Source organism: Quercus suber, unplaced genomic scaffold (assembly GCF_002906115.3).
Source record: "Quercus suber isolate HL8 unplaced genomic scaffold, Cork oak 2.0 scaffold_136, whole genome shotgun sequence".
Taxonomy (NCBI): Eukaryota; Viridiplantae; Streptophyta; class Magnoliopsida; order Fagales; family Fagaceae; genus Quercus; species Quercus suber.
This window is the reverse complement of record NW_027069598.1, coordinates 86,464-106,543: the sequence shown is the minus strand read 5'-3', so window position 1 is coordinate 106,543 and position 20,080 is coordinate 86,464. Positions and strand designations below refer to the sequence as shown.

The 20,080-nt window shown below is 37.1% G+C and overlaps 2 protein-coding genes across 2 annotated transcripts in view; both read right to left on the bottom strand.

Moving 5' to 3' along the window:
* The window catches only part of LOC136068821 (photosystem II stability/assembly factor HCF136, chloroplastic-like), an 18,051-nt gene extending 13,897 nt beyond the window's left edge, over positions 1-4,154 (bottom strand). The window contains exons 1-4 of the mRNA XM_065776534.1: positions 4,000-4,154; positions 3,643-3,775; positions 2,711-2,833; positions 1,171-1,245 (exon numbers count right to left, since the gene is read on the bottom strand). Coding sequence (XP_065632606.1) covers positions 1,171-1,245; positions 2,711-2,833; positions 3,643-3,775; positions 4,000-4,154 — 486 coding nt within the window. The remainder of the gene's footprint in view (positions 1-1,170; positions 1,246-2,710; positions 2,834-3,642; positions 3,776-3,999) is intronic.
* A 502-nt stretch (positions 4,155-4,656) lies between these two features.
* Positions 4,657-20,080, bottom strand: part of LOC112034549 (uncharacterized) — a 62,943-nt gene continuing 47,519 nt past the window's right edge. Inside the window, exons 7-13 of the mRNA XM_024067362.2 lie at positions 19,285-19,556; positions 15,393-18,423; positions 15,177-15,309; positions 12,388-12,902; positions 11,377-12,282; positions 5,808-5,990; positions 4,657-5,239 (exon numbers count right to left, since the gene is read on the bottom strand). Of these exons, the coding sequence (XP_023923130.1) occupies positions 5,042-5,239; positions 5,808-5,990; positions 11,377-12,282; positions 12,388-12,902; positions 15,177-15,309; positions 15,393-18,423; positions 19,285-19,556 (5,238 nt within the window). The 3' untranslated portion in view covers positions 4,657-5,041. The remainder of the gene's footprint in view (positions 5,240-5,807; positions 5,991-11,376; positions 12,283-12,387; positions 12,903-15,176; positions 15,310-15,392; positions 18,424-19,284; positions 19,557-20,080) is intronic.

Here is a 20,080-nt window from a genome sequence, read left to right as displayed (position 1 = left end):
GGGGGAGGGGGGGGGGGGGGGGAGGGGGGGGGGGGGGGGTGTGGGGAGGAGAGACAACCATTCCCTGGAAGATCCTGCATAGGCATGTCCACAACAACACTAACATGCTGAGGAATCAATGCTTGAAGGTCCTAGACACGGATGTGGGGCGGCAGGTGTTCCCTCTGGTGGGTTCAACTAGAGTTTAACCTCAAGCCCACCAGGGTGGATTTCCTGATAAACCAACATTGTACCCTTGAGGTTTCAATCTCAACATGTTGACCCCAACCAAATCATATAGGAGTAAGCCTTTGCCACTAGGCCTCAACCTCAGGGCATCAGCCATTTATGTGACTTTTGATTGAGTTTACTGAGTCTAATATCCTCAGAGAGGTGAAAGATATATGTCACCCTAGCTTAAATGTGCCACCGTACTTATTTAGATATTTCAAGAAAATGTTGTCCATCTGAATTTTGTGAGGATTACATAGTGCAATGGGAGCTTGTAAAAGAGAATGCTGTTTTAGCTAGCCAGTATCAAATCAATGCTTTCCAGTATGTAGAAGGTCGTAGGTGGATCTACGCAGCTAACAAGTTTGTTTTCTGCTGACAACAACAAATGATGAAGCTGATATTATAGGGCTACTTAAGTTTTTGCTAGACAACAAATATTTTGTGAAAAGAAAAATTCAAGACAGGAAAATTTGAAGGGAAAAATGCTTTTGATTAATGGCATATAAAGATGCATACTTTATTAGTGCAATAAGGATTACTGAGAGTACTAAAGGGCAAGGATGCTTTACCAGTACAGTTACAAGATGAGGAAAAAGTTCTCTTGGAACAAACACATGGTACAATTCAGTTGTCTCTAGCAGATGAGTTCTATGAGGGGTTGTAGAGAGGAAGGACAGTTGCGGGATTGTGGTTTTGGTTTAAATAGTTGATACATAACCACCCATTTGTACATAGAATCTCTCATAAATCATTTGTACATGAAGTAATGCTATATACAGCTTTCAAATGAAAGAAGGTACACCCGTTTCTGATCATCCATGACTTTATTAGAATTACTCTTCATTTGAAAAATATTGATTGCAAAGTAGATAATACGGATCATACTCTAATTTTATTTCAAGACATTGAAGATCTGCACATAATCATAACACCACCACCTAATGAGAAAATTGTTACCTCTGATCGGTACCCAATATCAAGAATGCCAAAACCCCGGCTTTGAACTGAAACTTCTTCAAACTCTTCTGTTACCTAAAAAAAAAATTAAAAATTGCTACATCCATCAATAAGCAATTAAAGGAGAAAGTGGAGGGGTGAAGTAGAACGACAAGCAAAGAATTGCATCAAAATCAATGTACCAGAGACCCATATAAAGAATATAACATTCAACGACACAAACTTGACAACTGGAAAAAAATAGTAAATGTACATAAATGATGTAGAACAGACAAGCCAGAGCTGATAATTTGCAATGGAAGAAATTGGGAAAGTGAAAGGGCACCAATAGAAATCCTCCAGTAGCAGAATAGCGTGAAATTTGGTAACCTTAAGGGAAATGATGTGTAGGGAATAATTCATTGTCTTACGGTTGTGCCCTATGCCACTTTTTGGCCAAATTCCTATGTTTAGGCCTCCATTTTTTATGGTAACGTTTCCTCCTGATTTTGGTTTTAAAAGTTAGAAAAAGTTTCTGTCAGTTCTAAGATGTTTCCTAGAGTTTGTAGTATTCTTCTGGTAATTTTCTCAATTTTCAGTTTTTGGGAAAATTTCCTTTTATTTCAGCTTAATTCCATGCCTAGCATACCATAGTAGTAGACATGTTCTACTTCTTGTGACTATCTCACTGCATCAATAAAGCACACCATAGTATATGCCATGTCCATGAATTATATCATTCTAGAATGATGAACAACAGTGTATATCGATAATAATCACATAGAACTCTTTAAACGTCTAAGCAATAAATCAAACCCCTGTCCAAGTATGATATTTTAGCTATTAAGGAATTCATGCTAACTCCAAGTCCTGGTCCTGTGCCAATATAAATAGGGCCTGTGTCCAAAAAGCGCACTCAGTGATATGGCTCCATTCCCCTTTGTCCCTAGCATTTAGAGTAAGATATCTCCAGTAATCCTATAATCAGACAGCCGTTCAGCCTAGGAAAAGTACAAAGAGAATAGCATAAAGAAAACTCACCAGTTGTACTTGGAGTTATTTTTTTGGTACTTCGCAGAACAAGACACATACACACTCTCTCTCTTATTTTAAGTTGACAAAGTGACAAAGACATTCGTAACCAAACCAACAGATAGTTATCAGATCCTCTGCTTTTTGTATTTTCACCTTTATGCCCTCAGAGACAATCACTAAATGGATAAAGATAAGCTCCTTTGCCTTTTCCTAGTGGCAACTTGCTTGTTCATAGAAATTAAATCTTCACTTTCCCATGTTGTTAGTCAACTGAACCTTTTTTCCTCCAGAATGTAATCATCTTTTTTCAACTCAAAATTCCATTTCCCTCCTATAAACTAGAAATTTCTAATAAAAATACATCCCCACTGATGACCATACAACATAACCAGAACGATGCAGCCGAATAAGGCTACATCAAATAAAATATGACAGCAATAGAAAATCACCACATGCACACAAATAAAATTTCTTATCTAAAATATATTGGACAACTTAACGAACAAGATATCCCCACATTACTTACCCCTGTGCCTTTGCTAAGATAAAGTCCCCCTCCACGAACTAGAAGCCAAAGACCACCATCAGCTCTCCATCCCATGTTCTGAATTCTCCTTGCAACTGCTCTGTTATGTGGCTGCCAGAACGGCTGAAAATTTCAAAAAGCAATGATTATCTATCTGAGTGCACTTCCTTAAATGAAACTTGAAGCTCAGTACTCATTTACATAAATAGCCACAGAACACAATAAATTTAACTATGACTTACACAGGCAACTAATGAAAGGAAATCAATGACAACTTTTTTATTTTAGGTAAAAATAAAATGGGATGAATGGATATATATATATATATATATATACAATATCATAACTACTCACCTACTCTAATGTGGATGACTGACATACAATAGGTGAGGATCTAATATATCAAAATTTGAGGTGAGGATCTAAATAGAAATTCTAAGTACAATTTGACTCAACTGAAACTAAAATTTCAACTCGACTAATTGAATTTTTAATGTGATTAGTCAAAAATAACTCAATTGCATCTTCACAAAGTAAGAGAAGAGTATGTGTCCCTATGTAAATGACTAAGCCAATTGAATTTTTATCGTTTTATTCCAGTTTGTAACAAATCCCCTCTAAGGTTATGCTCTTCTTGCATTAAACCAATTCATACAACCTCAGATAATAATGCTAAATACGAATGGGCAACAACATTGCTGCTCACTTGGACAAGTACTGCACTGAATGAAACAACTCATTGGAGTTTCATCACATATTACACTCAAGACTAGGAATATTTATCGAGATGTTCATGTTTCTAACAGTGAAAAAAAAAAAGAACCCTCCTTAAAATGCATCTGATTTGGGTTTAAAAGCAGGCAAGCCTCATGTAACAGCATTATGTAAAGAGTAGGAAAGCCCTATGGCATCAGAACAGAGAAGGACCTCACCTGTCCAGGCTCCCATGTAAGATAGAAGTTACCACGGCTTGAGACAGCAACATACCGTCCATCTGGAGAGCGATTCACAGTATTAAAAGTTCCTGTGTAATAGCTTGCACCACTAATACCACTAGAAACCGTTCTGAAAAAGGAAAGGAAGAAAATGTGAACATCTTACCTGTCCAAACTAAAGCCATTCTATTAACTTTTCTACCAGTATAACAAGACACAAAAATTGATTTGATTTGGCCAATTGCTCATGTCAACAATCAAATCTACTATTAATGATGTGGATTAAAAGTTATCAATTTTCAAGCACAACAGGAGGGTCAAGTGAGCGTATTCAATGCAGAGGTGACAGTCCACCCAGGGCTCGCTCCTTCGCCGTGCTTCTGCCGCCGACGCGTGGCACCGGGCCCTTCTCCTCCTCGGATATTCGAAGAGTCCTGTGGTGGGGCGGCCTTCGTGTTTTTCTGAGGTTTCGAACGACTGAGGACAGGGTCATCCTCGGCGTAGGCCATTTGGGCCTGGTTTGAAGTGGACCGAGGCTACCCGATTTTCTGGCCCCACAATATATATATATATTTTAACATAATATTATAAGTAATAGAATTATTATATATTTTATTAACTATTTTTATCATTTTAAAATTATTAATTAATTTTTTATAACATCATTGGTCCAACCCAACCAAAGCATAAAATTGAGAACCACTCCATTTCTAGTTCTTTGACCATACTGGTTTTTAAAACTGTGATTTTAATATAATATATAAAAAAATTAAGAATGGGATGTAAGTTGTATTGTGAAAATGGTTATGTAAAATAGATAAAGTAATCTTTGGTGAAAATGGTTATGTAAAATAGATAAAGTAGTCTTTGGTGATACAAAATGCACATTTTTTTTTGAAGAAGGATGTTAATGTCTAATGTAAAACTTCTATTATAATTATTTTTTTATTTTTTTTATTTTTTGAGAAGAAAATAGAAAGCCGCTAAAGTAAAACTTAATGGTATAGCACGAACGAGAAAATGCACTGCATGGTATTGGTGGGTTTATGTACACCAAATGCTTCGATTAGTCAATAATTTTAACTATACAAGGCATCAATTTCCAGTTTCTTAAATTGACAAATAACGCCACTATACTATATGCAAAGGACAGAATGAACAAATAACATTGAAAAAACATAGCTACAAATTCTATTAATATAAACAAATTGAGAATCAGTTCCTCAATTAAACTAAGGGAAATTAACTTCGCCTGCTTCAGTCATTTTCCCCCAATGTCTTGCACATCACGTCACACCTTCTGTAAAAATGAGGTGAGAAGATCCCAGTTTCATGGACATAAATCTCTAACACTATTATATAAGAACACACCCCCTTTCCAAGGAATCGGGGGTTGTCAGGGCCGAAAAATTCTCATAGTTTTTGTGACCTGGAGCCTACAAAAGGGACACTTGGAAACTGCAGAAGAGCATCTACGACAAAGTACATGGCCACAGGGAACTATTGTCATATTGACTTCAGCACTCAAACAAACTCGACAAATCCATGCCGCCTTTGCTGAATCAGCTTCTTTTGCAGCAACATCAGCCTTTTCCTGCGTTATTGTTCCAAAAAATGACAAATATTTAGTAGAATTAAGCAATCAAAAGATTTGACAATCAATAGTCCCCATATTTAACAATCTTATTGATATGCAACCCAAAAATCTTATCTTCCAAATGATTTTATTAATCAGTTGTATTGAAATGCTGTGTTTCATTCCATATGTTTCTAAACATTCATTTAGGAATCCCAGATTTATATCCCACATGTTTCTAAACATTTAGATTAAGGTAGTTCGAGTTTAGGAATCCCAGATTTATATCTCCAGGCAGGCCCTAATAATGTCCAGGCAAAGTCATTTATAGATCCAAAGAAAATCAAAACTATAAACATATATTAAGTAGGAATATTCAAACATTTTTTCACTCAGTACCACATTATGGGCAAAGCTGAATGACTGGTGGTTCAGCTTATAAAATTATATGACAACCTACATGTGGCTACTCCCTGATATCTAACTTAAACATTATTATTTCGAAAAAGTCACATATGTGCTCCTACCATTGTATACTCAAACTATGGATGACAAAGGATATAATTTAAAACTGCAAGCTACAAACCTGCTCAAGTAAAAATGCTGCCCGAGAGTCCTGTAATTGTTCTTGCAAGGTTATGGTTCTGTGCAATAGAGACTGCTGCTCCACATCCATGTTGATCCCAGCTGCAGAAAGCATCTCATGAACTGCCTGCACCAGTTCTGCAGCTGAGACTCTGCCAAACTGAAGTTCTTTACCAGGCTGCAGCTGTCCACAAAGAAAACCTTCAGTTTAAGGTGTATGACATCTGACCATTGAAAAAGTACCGGAAAGTCCAACAGCATGAGCTCAATCAAACAAGACCCAGGCTCAATACATGACTTATGACAATGATTCCTCCATAATTATCAAATATGGAGGAATCAAATATTTTAAGTAGTTGATGAGCAAGAAGCCGCTACTTCCAACTCCACATTTAAGTTTCTATACCAGAGCCTACAAAGTCAATAAAGTCTTAAAGCCTATAAAGAAAATGACGAAAAAATTCCATTCCAAAGCCTATAAAGTCTGTGTTTTCTACAAACTGTAGCTAAACTAGATAGTATACAAGCATGGGAATAAGAGATTGGTAATTGAGTATAGCAAATACATAGAACAAATTAAAAAAAAAGGGGGTAATTAAACCAAAATAACCCAAGACGAAAGTAAAATTTTCTGTATGGTTTATGATGACTAAATGGGAGTCATATTTGACATCCATTACTCTGATATGATCAATCTATGTATCAAGTAGTCTTGAACTAGAATACATGTACAGAGGTGGATGACATTGTTGCAGAATCATCTGGATAAGTTGCTTTCTTTCTAATTGCAGCAGCAGCATAAGGCCTTGTTATGAGTATATAAAGCTAGGGGCAAAAGAGTAAACTCAATGTATACCTATATATATATATATATATATATCAATAATATGTTATATGTTAGGGTTAATTTTAATAACCCAAAACATATGTTTTCTCCAAAACATAGCCATTCTCTTCTGTTAACCCCACAGCCACCACCCACCCACTTTCCGCTGCCGACAACCACCAACCAGTGACCACATGATTCGCGCATCACTGTTTTGTTGTCGCCTGACAGCGACATCATCATGGTTCTAGTCTTCTTCCTCCAGTGACCCACTTGCACATTTTTTCACCACCAGCCGTAGCTCCGACTTTGCACGGCCGCTGGAATTCCAGCCTTGGGTACCGATCTGTCTTTATTTTCTACTCATTGGCCTCTCTATGTTCTTTGTTGGGTAGCCTTGGGTTGGTTAAAAGTGCTGAGTTTAAATATTTCACATTGCTATGGAATTGTTTGTGTGGCTGTGGTGACAGAGGAATGTTGATTCAACTTCTGTTTGTATGATTTGATCTTTTTTGGGTAATCTTTGCTGGGACTTTATTTGTGGTTTGATCCATACCCAGTGCTGGTTTGGTGTTGTTTATGTCTCTGAGAAGATTTGTTGGATTTGTTGGAGTGGCTGTGGTGAATGGTCTTTGGACTTGCCGATTATTGGAATTTTTTGGTGTTGAATTTTTTTTTTTTTTTTTTTTTTTTATTTGTAGTTAGTTGGCTTTAGGTCCACTAGTTTCTTATTTATTGTGAGTTTGTTGATCAAATGGCAGCTATGGAAACCAAAAATGGTGTTCAGCCACTAATTATTTCTTGTCTCTAAATATGTTATCAATTACTTCCATTTGTCTTAATGGAAGTAATTATGCTCAGTGGGCCCAGGCAATTGAAGTGTTTCTTCTTGGTAGAAAGAAGTTTGATTAGGTGATTAATGAACCCTTTGTATCTACGAACTCTAAACATGCAAATTGGAGAGCCAAAGATGCACAAAATAAGGGTTACTTATGGAATAGCATGGAGTCTAAGATCAGTTGTAATTTGGTTTTCTTACCAACTACTAAACTTGTTTGGGAACAGGCCAAGGAGCTTTACTCTAGAGTTAACAATTTGAAGCGAATTTATGATCTTCATCAAAATTATTTCACCTTGAGTCTTAGTGATTTGTTTTTGGAAGACTATTATAACAAGTTTAAGGGTATATGTGAAGAACTCAATATTTATCAGCCCATCTCCTCTGATGTTAAAACTATGAAGAAACAACGAGATTCTATGAATATTGCTCACTTCCTCTTTGGATTGCCTAACATTTTGGATCCAGTAAAATCACAAATTTTAGCTAGTCAAGACCTCCCTTCATTGAGCGAAGTTTTTGGTAGACTTAGACAGGCAACATTATCTGACGACTCTAGTACAGCTACATTCCCTTTTTCTAGTAGTGATGCATTACCTTCTAGTGATAAATCTACCTTTGCCACTTCTATGGGGAGTACTACCATGGAGGTCATGACCAAGAAGGTCGCGGGACGTGAACATGGCTTTCATAAGTGCACTTATTATTATTGTGAGAATCATGCAGCAGACTTTTGTTGGAAGTTGTATAGTAAACCCTTAGTGAGCTAGTTTTCAAATTGAAGAACTGCCTTCACAGTCACTTCCACCATCATCCAGAGTCATCTCTATTCCTGAGGAAGAGTACCATCGCATCCTGCCTATGCATTCTAACTCTATTCAGTCTAGTTCTACAACTACTTTGGCTCACCAAGGTACTTCCACTACTTGTCTTACCACTCAAGAACCTTAGATCAATTAGGTCAAGTGCTACTGATCATATGATAGGTACCTTAGGTTTAATCTCTAATCTTGACCACTCTAGCAGTCTTTCCAATGTTACTTTGGCAGATGGCTCAGCCACTACTGTTTCTAGTTTGGGCACTGCCAATCTCAATCCTAATCTTTCTCTCTCTTCTGTCTTATATATGAGCGAACCCCCCTGTCTCAAGACGAGGAAGATTCTTGGTGGAAGGCATTAAGCCTGTAGACTTTACTACCTAGATTAGTGTGGTGCTCAGTGTGGTTCTTCCAGTTTAGTAGTTTCTCACTTGTCTATCTCACCTCTTCAGCATCATTGTCACAATGTGAAGCATGTCAATTGGGTAAACACCATAGGGTGCCTTTTGTCTCTAGGCGTGAGAGTCGTGTTAGTAGTCCTTTTCATTTAGTTCATTTTGATATTTGGGGTCCAATAAAGACGTAGATATTTTGTCATTTTTGTTGTGATTATTCTAGGGTCACTTATTTTTATCTTATGAAAGAAATGTCTGAATTGTACTCAATTTTCAAATCAATTTTTATAGAAATAAAGACTCAATTTAACGCTTCACTTCATATTTTTCGATCTGATAATGCTCATGAATATTTTCATACATCTTTGTCTCAATTTTTTGATGACCATATAATTCACCAATATTCATGCCCCCGTACTCCACAACAAAATGGAGTTGCTGAATGCAAAATGCGTCATTTCTTAGAAGTCACTCGTGCCTTATTGTTTCATATGCGTGTTCCTAAATCATATCGGAGTGATGCTACTCTAACTACCTGTCACCTGATTAATCGCATGCCATTCATTGTCCTAGGTGGTCAAATCCCTTATACTGTGCTTTCTCCTAATGCACCTTTGTTTCATCTATCTCCCAAGATCTTTGGTTGTGTGTGCTATGTTCATATCTTAGGTCCAGGAAGTGATAAACTTGATCCTAGATCAATTTAATGTGTTTTTTTCTTGGGTATTCTCATACTTAGAAGGGATACAGAAGTTATTCACCTACTCTTCGTTGTCATTTCATTAGTGTTGATATCACATTTGATGAGTCTCAATTCTATTTCTCTCCTTCGGTTGGTAGTAACAGTTTTCCTCCTTGCCTTCCTCACTTACCACCTGTGTCTCATACTAAATCTCCTTCTTAGAAACCACTCTAGGCATATCGTCACTGGCAAAAACCTCCAATAGAGACTTCTTCCCTGCCTAGTGATCTGCCTCTTGATCCTGACTCTCTTCCAATTGCTCTACGCTAAGGTAAGCGTACTTGGTCTTTGATTACTCTTCCTCCAAGGAATATTACTGTTGTCTGTCATTGGGTGTATATTGTGAAGTACTTGTTTGATGGTTCTATTGAGCGTTTAGAGGCTCACTTGGTTGCCAAAGGGTATACCCAAACATATGGTGTCGACCATTCAGAGACATTCTCATCTGTTGCTAAAACTTCTTCTATTCAGATTTTGATCTCCTTGGCTTCTAATAGAGTTGGCCACTGTTTTAGTTAGATGTTAAAAATGCCTTCTTGAATGGCAATTTGAAGGAAGAGGTATATATGGAGCAACCTCGCAGGTTTGTTGCTCAGGGGGAGTCTAAAAAAGTGTGCATGGTCTTAAACAATCTACAAAAGATTGATTTGGTAAATACAGTAAAGCAGCATTAAAGTTTGGATTATGGCGTTGCTATTCTAATCACTTTGTGATTTCTCATACCTTTGCAAGAGGAAAGACTTCACTGATGGTATATGTTGATGATATTAGTGATGACAAGAAGGGTATTGATGATTTGAAGAGATTCCTTTAAAACTCATTTCAAACTAAAGATCTGGGTAAACTTCGTTATTTCTTGGTGAGTTAGCATGATCTAAATAATGCATCAATCTATCAAAAAGAAAGTATGCGTTGGATATTTTGGAAGAAACTGTCTTGTTAGGATCTAAACCAATGGAGACTCCTATAGATCCTAATGTCAAATTGTATGAAGATTGAAGATCAGGGGGAGCTGATATCTAATCTGGAGAGAGACCGTTGTTTGGTTGATAAACTAAACTATCTCACCATTACTCACCCAAATTTATTATTTGCCGTCAATTTTTTGAGCCAATATATGAAAGATCCTCGCCTTCCACATTGGGAGGCAGTTATTCGAATTGTGAGGTATCTTAGAGCACATCTAGACCGCAGTCTTTTCTATAAAGTTAATGGTCACCTATGACTAGAAGCCTATACTAATGCGGATCAAGATCACCATCATATAGAAAATCCACTACTGGATATTGAACTTTTCTAGGAGGAAACCTGATTACTTGGAAAAGTAAGAAACAAACTATTGTTGCCAGATCTAGTGCAGCAGCCGAGTATAGAGCTATGGCACACACATCATGTGAGCTTACGTGGATTAAGCATTTACTTGAGAAATTAAAATTTGTTGTGAAGTTGCCTATGACTATGCATTGTGATAATCAAGCAGCAATTCACATTGCCTCCAATCTTGTGTTCCCTGAGCAAACTAAGCATATAGAAGTAAGTGTCATATTACTCGAGAAAATAGAAGATGGTGTAATTGCTACTCTGTATGTTTTCTACAAGAGTTCAAATTGTTGATATGTTTAGCAAAGCTTTATGTAAGACTCGTTTGAGTTTATTATGTAAAAAGCTAGGATTGTATGATATATACTCTCCAGCTTGAGGGGGAGTGTTATGAGTATAAAGCTAGAGGCAAAAGAATAAACTCATTGTGTGTGTGTGTGCATATATATATATTGATATATATACATATATATATATATATATCAATAATATGTTATATGTTAGGGTTAATTTTAATAACCCGATACATATGTTTTCTCCAAAACAGGTTTCTTCCAAGAGAAGGAGAAAAATAAAAACAAAAAGCAATAACCATTTATACATAAAAGTGATAGACACAGAGAGGCCAAACCTGGGATCTTGGTCTTCCCCCACCAGAACTTTCAGGCACCTCAATTTGAGTCCTGCTATCAATTACTGTGTGGGAACTATTCAGCAAGGTTTCTGAGGAAGCATCATTTCCCATTGATATGCTCCTGAATGAGAAAACTTGTGAAGAAATAAGAGGCTGAGTCAGCCCTGGTGCAATTTCCACTTTGAATCTATATAGTGCTTGGCCTGCAAATGGCCTAACATCCTCTGGAACCCGACCATATTTCAACTTTTCTCCGTTGTGTGATCGCCAAGCCACAATTTCTCCAGCATAAAAAGGTCTTAATGGGTGAAATTGTACTTGTAGAGCATCTTGAGGCAATATTTCCATGCCTATCAAACTAGCAATTCCACTTGTGGGTTCTTTCTTCTCAGCACAAAGCTTCAAAACATCAATAATTGCAGATTCACAGCCTACAGGACAGGACAATAAAGATCCGATGGGTAATAGGGTTGGAGAGCCTAAAACCTGGCTCACAACAATTGCAACAACATCAAAAATGGATATATAGGCTGGCGGTTCAGCGACTAGAAAACAGGCATTTGACCTGCTAACAAAGTAAAGGGTTCGATATTGGGAGTCATCCTCCCACTCTGGAATCCTGGAATCCTTAGTTGTACTTGTAATGCTGACAGAGTTTGGAAGGAGCAAAAAATGAGTATGGAGGCACTTAACAAACTGCAGCTTCGCTGCAACACATTCTAGTGAATTTTGTATGGTTTCTAAAGTTAAACTACTAATTGCAGCAATGTGACCAGCCATACTATTTACAACAGTCTGTACAGCAAACTGAAATGATCTGCTTAAAAGCTTCTCTCTGATGGCTGCAAGTGGAACCAATCCAATGTATTCCAAAGTCTGTAAATGTTCCCCAGGATCTAGTTCCTACAAACAGATGCAGATTTTTCCAAATCAGTATGAAAGAAAGAAAAAGAAAAAGAAAAAGAAACAAGACACTGAGAATAAAAGGACTTTTAGAACATCAGCTACCTCTATGACTACATCAGAAAGCTTTTTGATATCCAGGACTGCACTTATTCTGTCTGGAAGATCTGGGTGAACGAATCTTAACCTAGAAGTGTCGATGCATTTGACAAATTGGGAGCCAAAAGCATCAATATATACACAGGATTTTGCATGCACAAGTCTGCAGCCATCATCTGGGACTATTGCTTCTGATTTCCAGATAGAACAATTAGACTCAACAGTCTCATCACAGACAAAGTCCAAAATTTCCATCACGGCACGGAGTTCATTTGGATTTAAACGCTGATATCCACAAGCTTTCTGAAGATTTAAAAGGAGATCTTTTGCAGAAGCATCTGATAGAACATCCTGAAGTCCCAAATCCTTGAGAATCTTTACGAAAGGAAGATATAAAGAAGGAAGTTCAAATGCAAATGGGGACAAGTTAATTGTCAGATGCACAAAAAGAGAGTTTGCCTTCACCAAACGCGTTCCATTTGCAGCAGGCAGAAATGCCACTCTCTGCAACTCCATTATATCTGCATGAAAGAAAAATTAATAATATATATATATATATATTTATTTATTTATTTATTAACGGAGTTGTATCTGCATAAAATTTCTTTTTTCTTTTTTTTTTTAATGATATTATAATTGACAATCAAAATGATGAGAACTTCAGCTATTTCATGACCCTTAAAGTACCAGATTTAATTCAGCGAGACCTGATTTCTCGCCATTGCAATATTCTCCACATCTATCTATGGAGAAGTAAGTTGAACAAGAAATTACTTTAAAGGTCAAAAAACAAAACAAAACAAACAAACAATCAAAAGACTGAGTTAAAAAACAACCAATACAAAGAGTTAAAACGCTATGTTCATGATCTCACAAAAGAAGAAATTCTGACCAAGGATCTGGGAGAAGCTTCTCTTAAAAAAAAGAACAACCTGTCCCTAATATTAGGGGCCGTTTGGTATGGCATTTTAAGCAACACTTTTCAGTTTTTAAACACATTACACATGGTTCCATACACTTTTTCATCCACACGTATTTCCAAAAAATACAAATAACGTTACCAGAACAACGTTACCAAACGGCCCCTTAGTAGCTGCAACAACTATACCCCTCACAGCCTATCCCTCATACAATCAGTAACGGCGGATGAACCTCCAGTAAAAGGAGGGTCCATAAAATATTCTGATGTCCTTAATGTTTAGGGCTCAGGCCAATCTACATTTTCCCCAACCTTTTGTGGGTCTGAGACATGCCCAATGGGGATAAGATGAAACCTAGAAAAATGACTATTGGTATATGATACTAGAAAAGTATGGGGCAAATCAAACTTATCTGATATGATAAATAAGGGAGGGGTGGATGCATATTTTTTTTAAATATTTTTTGGTTATATGAAATAAGAAAAACACTCAAGTATTAAAAGGATAGGTAAGCTCACTACCAAAGCAAACCCAAAGGGAATAGATATCACCACTCAAAGGAATTTTGCTAAGCATACAAAACTGAATTGGCTCACCACTCAGTAGGATACAAAATATCACCACCCAAAAAGATACAGAAACCAAAACTTGTCACCCAAAGGAATCCACTCAAGGGATAAGAGTTAATTTAGAAGAAATTCATCTTCTGAAGCACATAGCTATATAAACTCAAATATCCTAGTAAGAAAAGGAACTAATTCTTCTAACCTAGTAAGAAAAGCAATTTAATTCCTAGACATTAATAGATTAGGCCTTAGGCACAAATAGTAGTGGGCTGCATCCATAAGACCACCGGTTGGCCATCTTCTTCTTGCATCTATGTCCATGGGGGATTTATCTTATGTCATACCAATCACCAAATCCTTCAACAACTAGAATCATTAGCAAACGATCATGGAAGATGAGCAATATACCAATTTGGATGGCCCTCTAGCAACATGCACTTAATTCAAAAAGCCACAAGGAAATAGTTAAGGCTTAGGTGTGGAATGGAATAAGAGAATTTCTGTAACTTCTACCACGACCAGCATAAAAAGTTACGCATACAGACTGAAAAAGACAAAGAAGGAGAGATGAAATGGTGATGTCAACAAATTACTAGTTTACTAGTAAACAAATTCAAATAACTAATCCAGCATCAATGGCCAGACACCATGCAGTTTCTATTTAAGCATTTGGTTGTAATATTAAGCAACCCACTTTGACTAGGTAATGGAATTAAACAGCACTGTAAAAAAATATTAAGAAACCCATTTGGCCAAAGCAATGGTATTAAATAGCACTGTACAAATATATATATATATATATTTTAAATAATAAACTATGATAGAGTGAGGAACCATAGAAATTGAAGGGACCTCACCCATTTTCACATCCAACAGCAAGATAGTTTATAGATCCAATCCATTCAAATAAATCTATAAATCATGAAGATGGACATCTTCCATAGTTTGCTTATATTAGGAAAGCAGAATGATACATATATCTGTTGCATTTGCACAGTGAATATTGCTAGATGTATGAGCCAAAAAAGTAATTATTTCAATATGTTAGAAGTATGTGGTTGAATGATTAAATTTACCATATCCTAAATAGCTTAAAATTTTGGGAGAATTGGTAATTTAACACAATAAAAAGAAGCATTCAATTTATATTTCCTGCATTATCATCACTTGCATAAGAGGTGCTAATCGTATTGAAGGGCCTAAATTGTTAAAAGACTTACTGTTATATGTGGAAATAAATGAAGGCCCATTGATCTAAATTTTCCCTAAAAACATAATAATAAATCAATAGAAAAGAACAGAAATCTACCTGAAGAAGAAAGGGAACCCCAAACCTTATCCAGATATTTTAAAACTTCACAACAAGCCTCATCAATGGACATCATGCCTGAAGTAGTTGGCCAGTGAGCAAGTGTATCTTCACCACCGCTTCTTCCAATAATCTGGGGCACATTTGTATTAGCTTGATGCTTATTTGCATCACTAGTAATCTTGGATGAAAATATAAGGGAGTTGAGCATCTGACCTTCAAGTGTTTTAGAACTGCGGAAAAAGCTGGAGGGCTCCTGAGGTGTAATGCTCCCCAAGAGTACTCAGGAGGAACAATAGCCTGTCTAGAGAGAATGGGGGCACAACTCCAAGCTAGAGGCCAATCCTTTGACAGAATTGCTTCACTATATGAAGTAAGCACTCTCCTGCCACCTTTCTTGCCTCCAAAATTTGGCAAGCCATGTTCAGCAGGTATGCATGCAATATTGCCAAGGAGATTACAGAAGTTGTTTCCATAAAGTACGGCAAAGTTTGTGAAAATTGCTTCAACTACAGATCCTGCTAATGACCATATTTCCATAGACACTTCATTTTGAGAGTTGGTTATGTCCAACTCAAAATCATCCAAATTCCCAGATTTCATGCATTCACTTCCAAGAAACTCTACTCTCTTGGCACATTCAAGTATTACATCTGCTTCGGTTGCAGTTCGAAGGCCAATTTTCCTCAAAATGCGAAGCCACCCATCTGTACTGAACCTTTCTCCTGGAAAGTTTTTTCTCTCACCAATGAAAACAGATGTTAATAAAGCATCAGTGGGATCAAAGAGATCCTTGGGTCTAAACAGATCTGTCGAAAATTCAACAGCATTCCTCACAAATTTAGTCTCCTTCAAAGCTTCAATTAAAGAAGAATCAACCTGAAGATCTGGCCAATTCGTGTAAAGATAAATTAATATATCCTCCTGTTCAGACTGAGGTTTTCTCTCAAATCCTGGCAACCCAAACCTTGTCAAAATTTGTTGATCATTCAACTCAGGTACCTCAAGTGCTCGAAGTAATGAACATTCAATTGAATCTGTGGAATAAGCGAGGCAGTGCTCATCATATGGTTTGAGGAATGAATTTGAAGAGATCATACATTGATCTTCTCTGTGCAACTGTGTGTATGATCCCACAACTGTTTTATATATAGGTAGAGAACACAAAACTTCAAGTTCTTCATTTTTGTAATTAGAGCTATTAGAAAAGAAATCATTAGCAAAAAGGGTAAAAAGTTCATCTCGATCTGAAGTTGAAAGGGAAGTAAGTTCTGGGAAATAGCCAGCTTGTTTAGCTGCCACAAGCTTGGAAGCAATAACTTGCCCTAATGATTGGGAAGGAATGGGGAGGCAATTGCATGAAGCAGCACAGTCCATGAAAGTTATATCATAAATGGGTATATTACAGTGGTTCAACAGTGACAACAACCAAGGGTATTTGGTTCTGGATACTTCAAAGGCCAAAACATAGGACTGAAGTAATCTAGAATCAGAAGTGAGATTCATCAGTAACATTGTTGGATCTCTTCCTGTTGCACCCATTTCCAAGACACCATCTGCTGAGCCTGGATCAGTAACTGACGGTGGAATGAAGACCAAATGACACTCCCTTACACGGCATAAGATTGGCCTACCAAGAAAAGCAGGAATCAAGGGCCAATCAGAAAAGAGAGAGAGGTCTTCTGGAGATGAACTGAAAATTTTCCAAAAGAGTCTTATCCATTCAGGGGAAGGGCCGCCTTCACCACCAGAACTTGATGTTTTCTCCCACGAGAACCAAGGAGCCATATTTGAACCCATTACATGACTCACCCAGTCAGCATGGAAAATCAGCTTCATATGACTGGCAAGTAAGTGAAGAGAAAAATTCTGTATTTTTAATAATGTCTGAAGAGCAGGATTTGAAAGAAAATCAGCCAAGATTGATCTATCCAATATTTTGGGATGGATAAACTTTGCTGCTAAAGGACTCATTAGTGCCTGCTGCTCCTTGTCTCCATACCAAAGTTCAGTAACCCCCAACTTTGTTAGATGATTTGTTGCAGTTGGACATGGTAAACCATTAAGCTCAGCAACTATTGATAAAAGCTTCTGGTTTACACTTCCACAGCTGCTATTACTGCTACTACCAATGGTATTCCTTTGAACTAATGGCCCTCCAGTTCTACCAATGTCTTCAACAACTACCCGGCCAAAATCAAATATAGCCTTCCCCAAACTTGTCACCATTTCAAGAGCATCTCCAGAGCTAACTGCACCCTCAGTAGACAACCCAGGAAAACTACGCCTATAAGGGACTAAAGCAGATGGCCTATTAATAGAATTGGAGTTAACAGGGTTAGGCGATGCATCATCTTCATTAAAATTAGATGTTACTGGGAGCTGAATATCCGACAAGCAATACTCAAGAACATCCACATAAGTATCAACTGATCGAAGAACAATAGATGTTAAAGAAGCCCTTAGAAGATCTCGAACCATCTTAGGTTTAATTTCTCGAACTGTTGCCCCCACGGCTTGTATCTCAGTTACCAACTCCCATGGTACTGAAAATACTGGATAATGCTCCTTCACAAAGCTGCAAACTGTACCTGGAAGCAAATTATCACCCACCCCATTCCCTGGTTGTGAAAGAAACATCCCCTCTTCGGCCTTGACTAAATTTCCCGAGTACAGCTGCCACACAGGAAGATTGATAGTATGAGCATAGAAAGGCTTTATTACCTGTTCAATTAGGCATTCCCAATCTGCTTTTAGCATCTCAGTTGAAACTGAATTTTTTCCATTGCTACTTTGATTAATCAAGGTGTTCTTGCTAGTCCTCGGCCAGAAGGAATAAATTTGATCTCCATAGGCCTTCAAAGACAGACTAATTGCATAAGCTGCATTTGACTCAATTGCAGAACTCAAAGGGTCCCTTCTTATCTTTTGGATTTCCAATATCATTTCAATGTAGGAATCACGAACACAAGCCATCAGCTCTCTGTTCCAAGCTTCAATTAAGTGATTTCCAGGATCAGGCTGTGCCACTACCAAAGCTTGCCGGTCTTGATGTTTAAATAGAAAACGACCTCGATTATGACACACAAGGAAACATCCGAAGACAGTGACAGGAATATCCACCGCACCAGACAAAGGAAGAGGAGACATTATGGAACTTGTTAAATAAACATCAGTTGGATGGCCATCTCGGGAAATATGTGCTGCAACTCCAGCAACAGGAGTCAAGTTGTGTGCCAGATATCGCCTGCAAGAATAAAATGATGCCATCAACCACGTTAATTCAGAGAATGTTCAGATTCATTTTGGGAATTACAAAGGGTGGGATAATTATCCTAATTAGTTAATTTTGTCTCAGGTTGAAGCTGGATAATAGTTAGGATGCAAGAAAGTTAATTACAGCCACCAACAAATGGTTTGAAATGGAATGTAAAAAGAAGAAAATAAGGAGGGAGGACACACAAAAACCAAGAGACTAGCAACAATTTCTTTGCACCAATGAATGAATTTGGAAATAATCACATGTTACCTCAATTTTGGTAAAGGACCAATAGGCCAGGGAGAATGCACTGTAGAATAAACTGAACGTTCTAACCTTGATTTCAAAGTAATTAATAACTAAACCACTAAAATTCTACTCAATGAGGGGAGAAATTATCCTTCATGAAAGTGTAATGAACAGGAGATGAATTCCCGTATACAAAAGTAGGTTGGAGAGTAATTAGCACAGAGAGAATATGAATTTAAGAAAAAAATATTCAAACAGAAAAGAGAAACAAGAAGTTCTATTTGTAAGTAAGCAAGGGCACATGCAATTCTTGATAGCAAACTTATGCTTATTACTGTAAATACTGATTCGCAAGTGCTCAACTGAAAGAATGATATTACAACAGGGATGCTGAAAGTTCTATAATTACAAGTTTCCTTATCAAAAGTCAAGCAGTTAGCATTATCTATGATATTCATCTTCACTATCCTTTATGACATAAAGAATAGCATATCTTTTAATAGATCGTATAGAAAAATATACATAAAATTCATGTTTCAACTCAAAAGTACAGTGACATTAAAGGAGAAAGCCTTATACACACTTCACTTTCAAACATACCTATCAAGAGCCATGTTTCTTGTTTGCCCAGAACCCAGGCTGAGGGCAACAAGCCATTGATCAACAACTTTAGTTCCTCCTTGGAAAATGTTCACATCTATTATGTGCAATTTTATTGCAGCACTTGAGCTTCCAAATAACCTTGATATTTGGAACTTCCTCCACTTCTTTTCTGGGAAAGGATTCCTCATATTAGCAGATGATGATTCAACAAAAACTGAATAATCCTGACATGGCTGTGGGTTTCCTTTGTCCCATGTTGAGAGTGATACCTGTTAATATATAAAACTTACAGATAATATGCAATCAAAAGACAATATTAAAAGAAAATAATAAATAAATTGTTGAAGGAGATCATAAAACAACGATTGTTTCATCTTTTAAGAAGTAACATACACTCCTAGCAAACAAGATAAATTAGAGAATCAAGTTTGGTTCCTTTTTCTTCTGAATAAACTAGTCTCTTTTTTATTTTTTTAATAGTTTAAACGGAGGTCTATTAAAGAAGTTCCATCATGCACATCGTCCTAATATACACACGGCATTAAGAGAATTGGTTGGTGAGCTAAAATGGAATCTTCACCTTCACTGAAAACACCTTATCAATGTCAATACATTTCATTCCCAAATAATTAATTTCATCTTGGATATCCTTAATCCAATCTCTTGGCTCGCCCTCATTAGAAGTCCAATTATTTTCAAAGCTAACAATTTGACGTTCTCTAGTAGTCCTATTCTCATGAGGTTCAACAATCTCTAATGGAGGATATTGCTCCCCCTTCTCAAGACCTCCAAG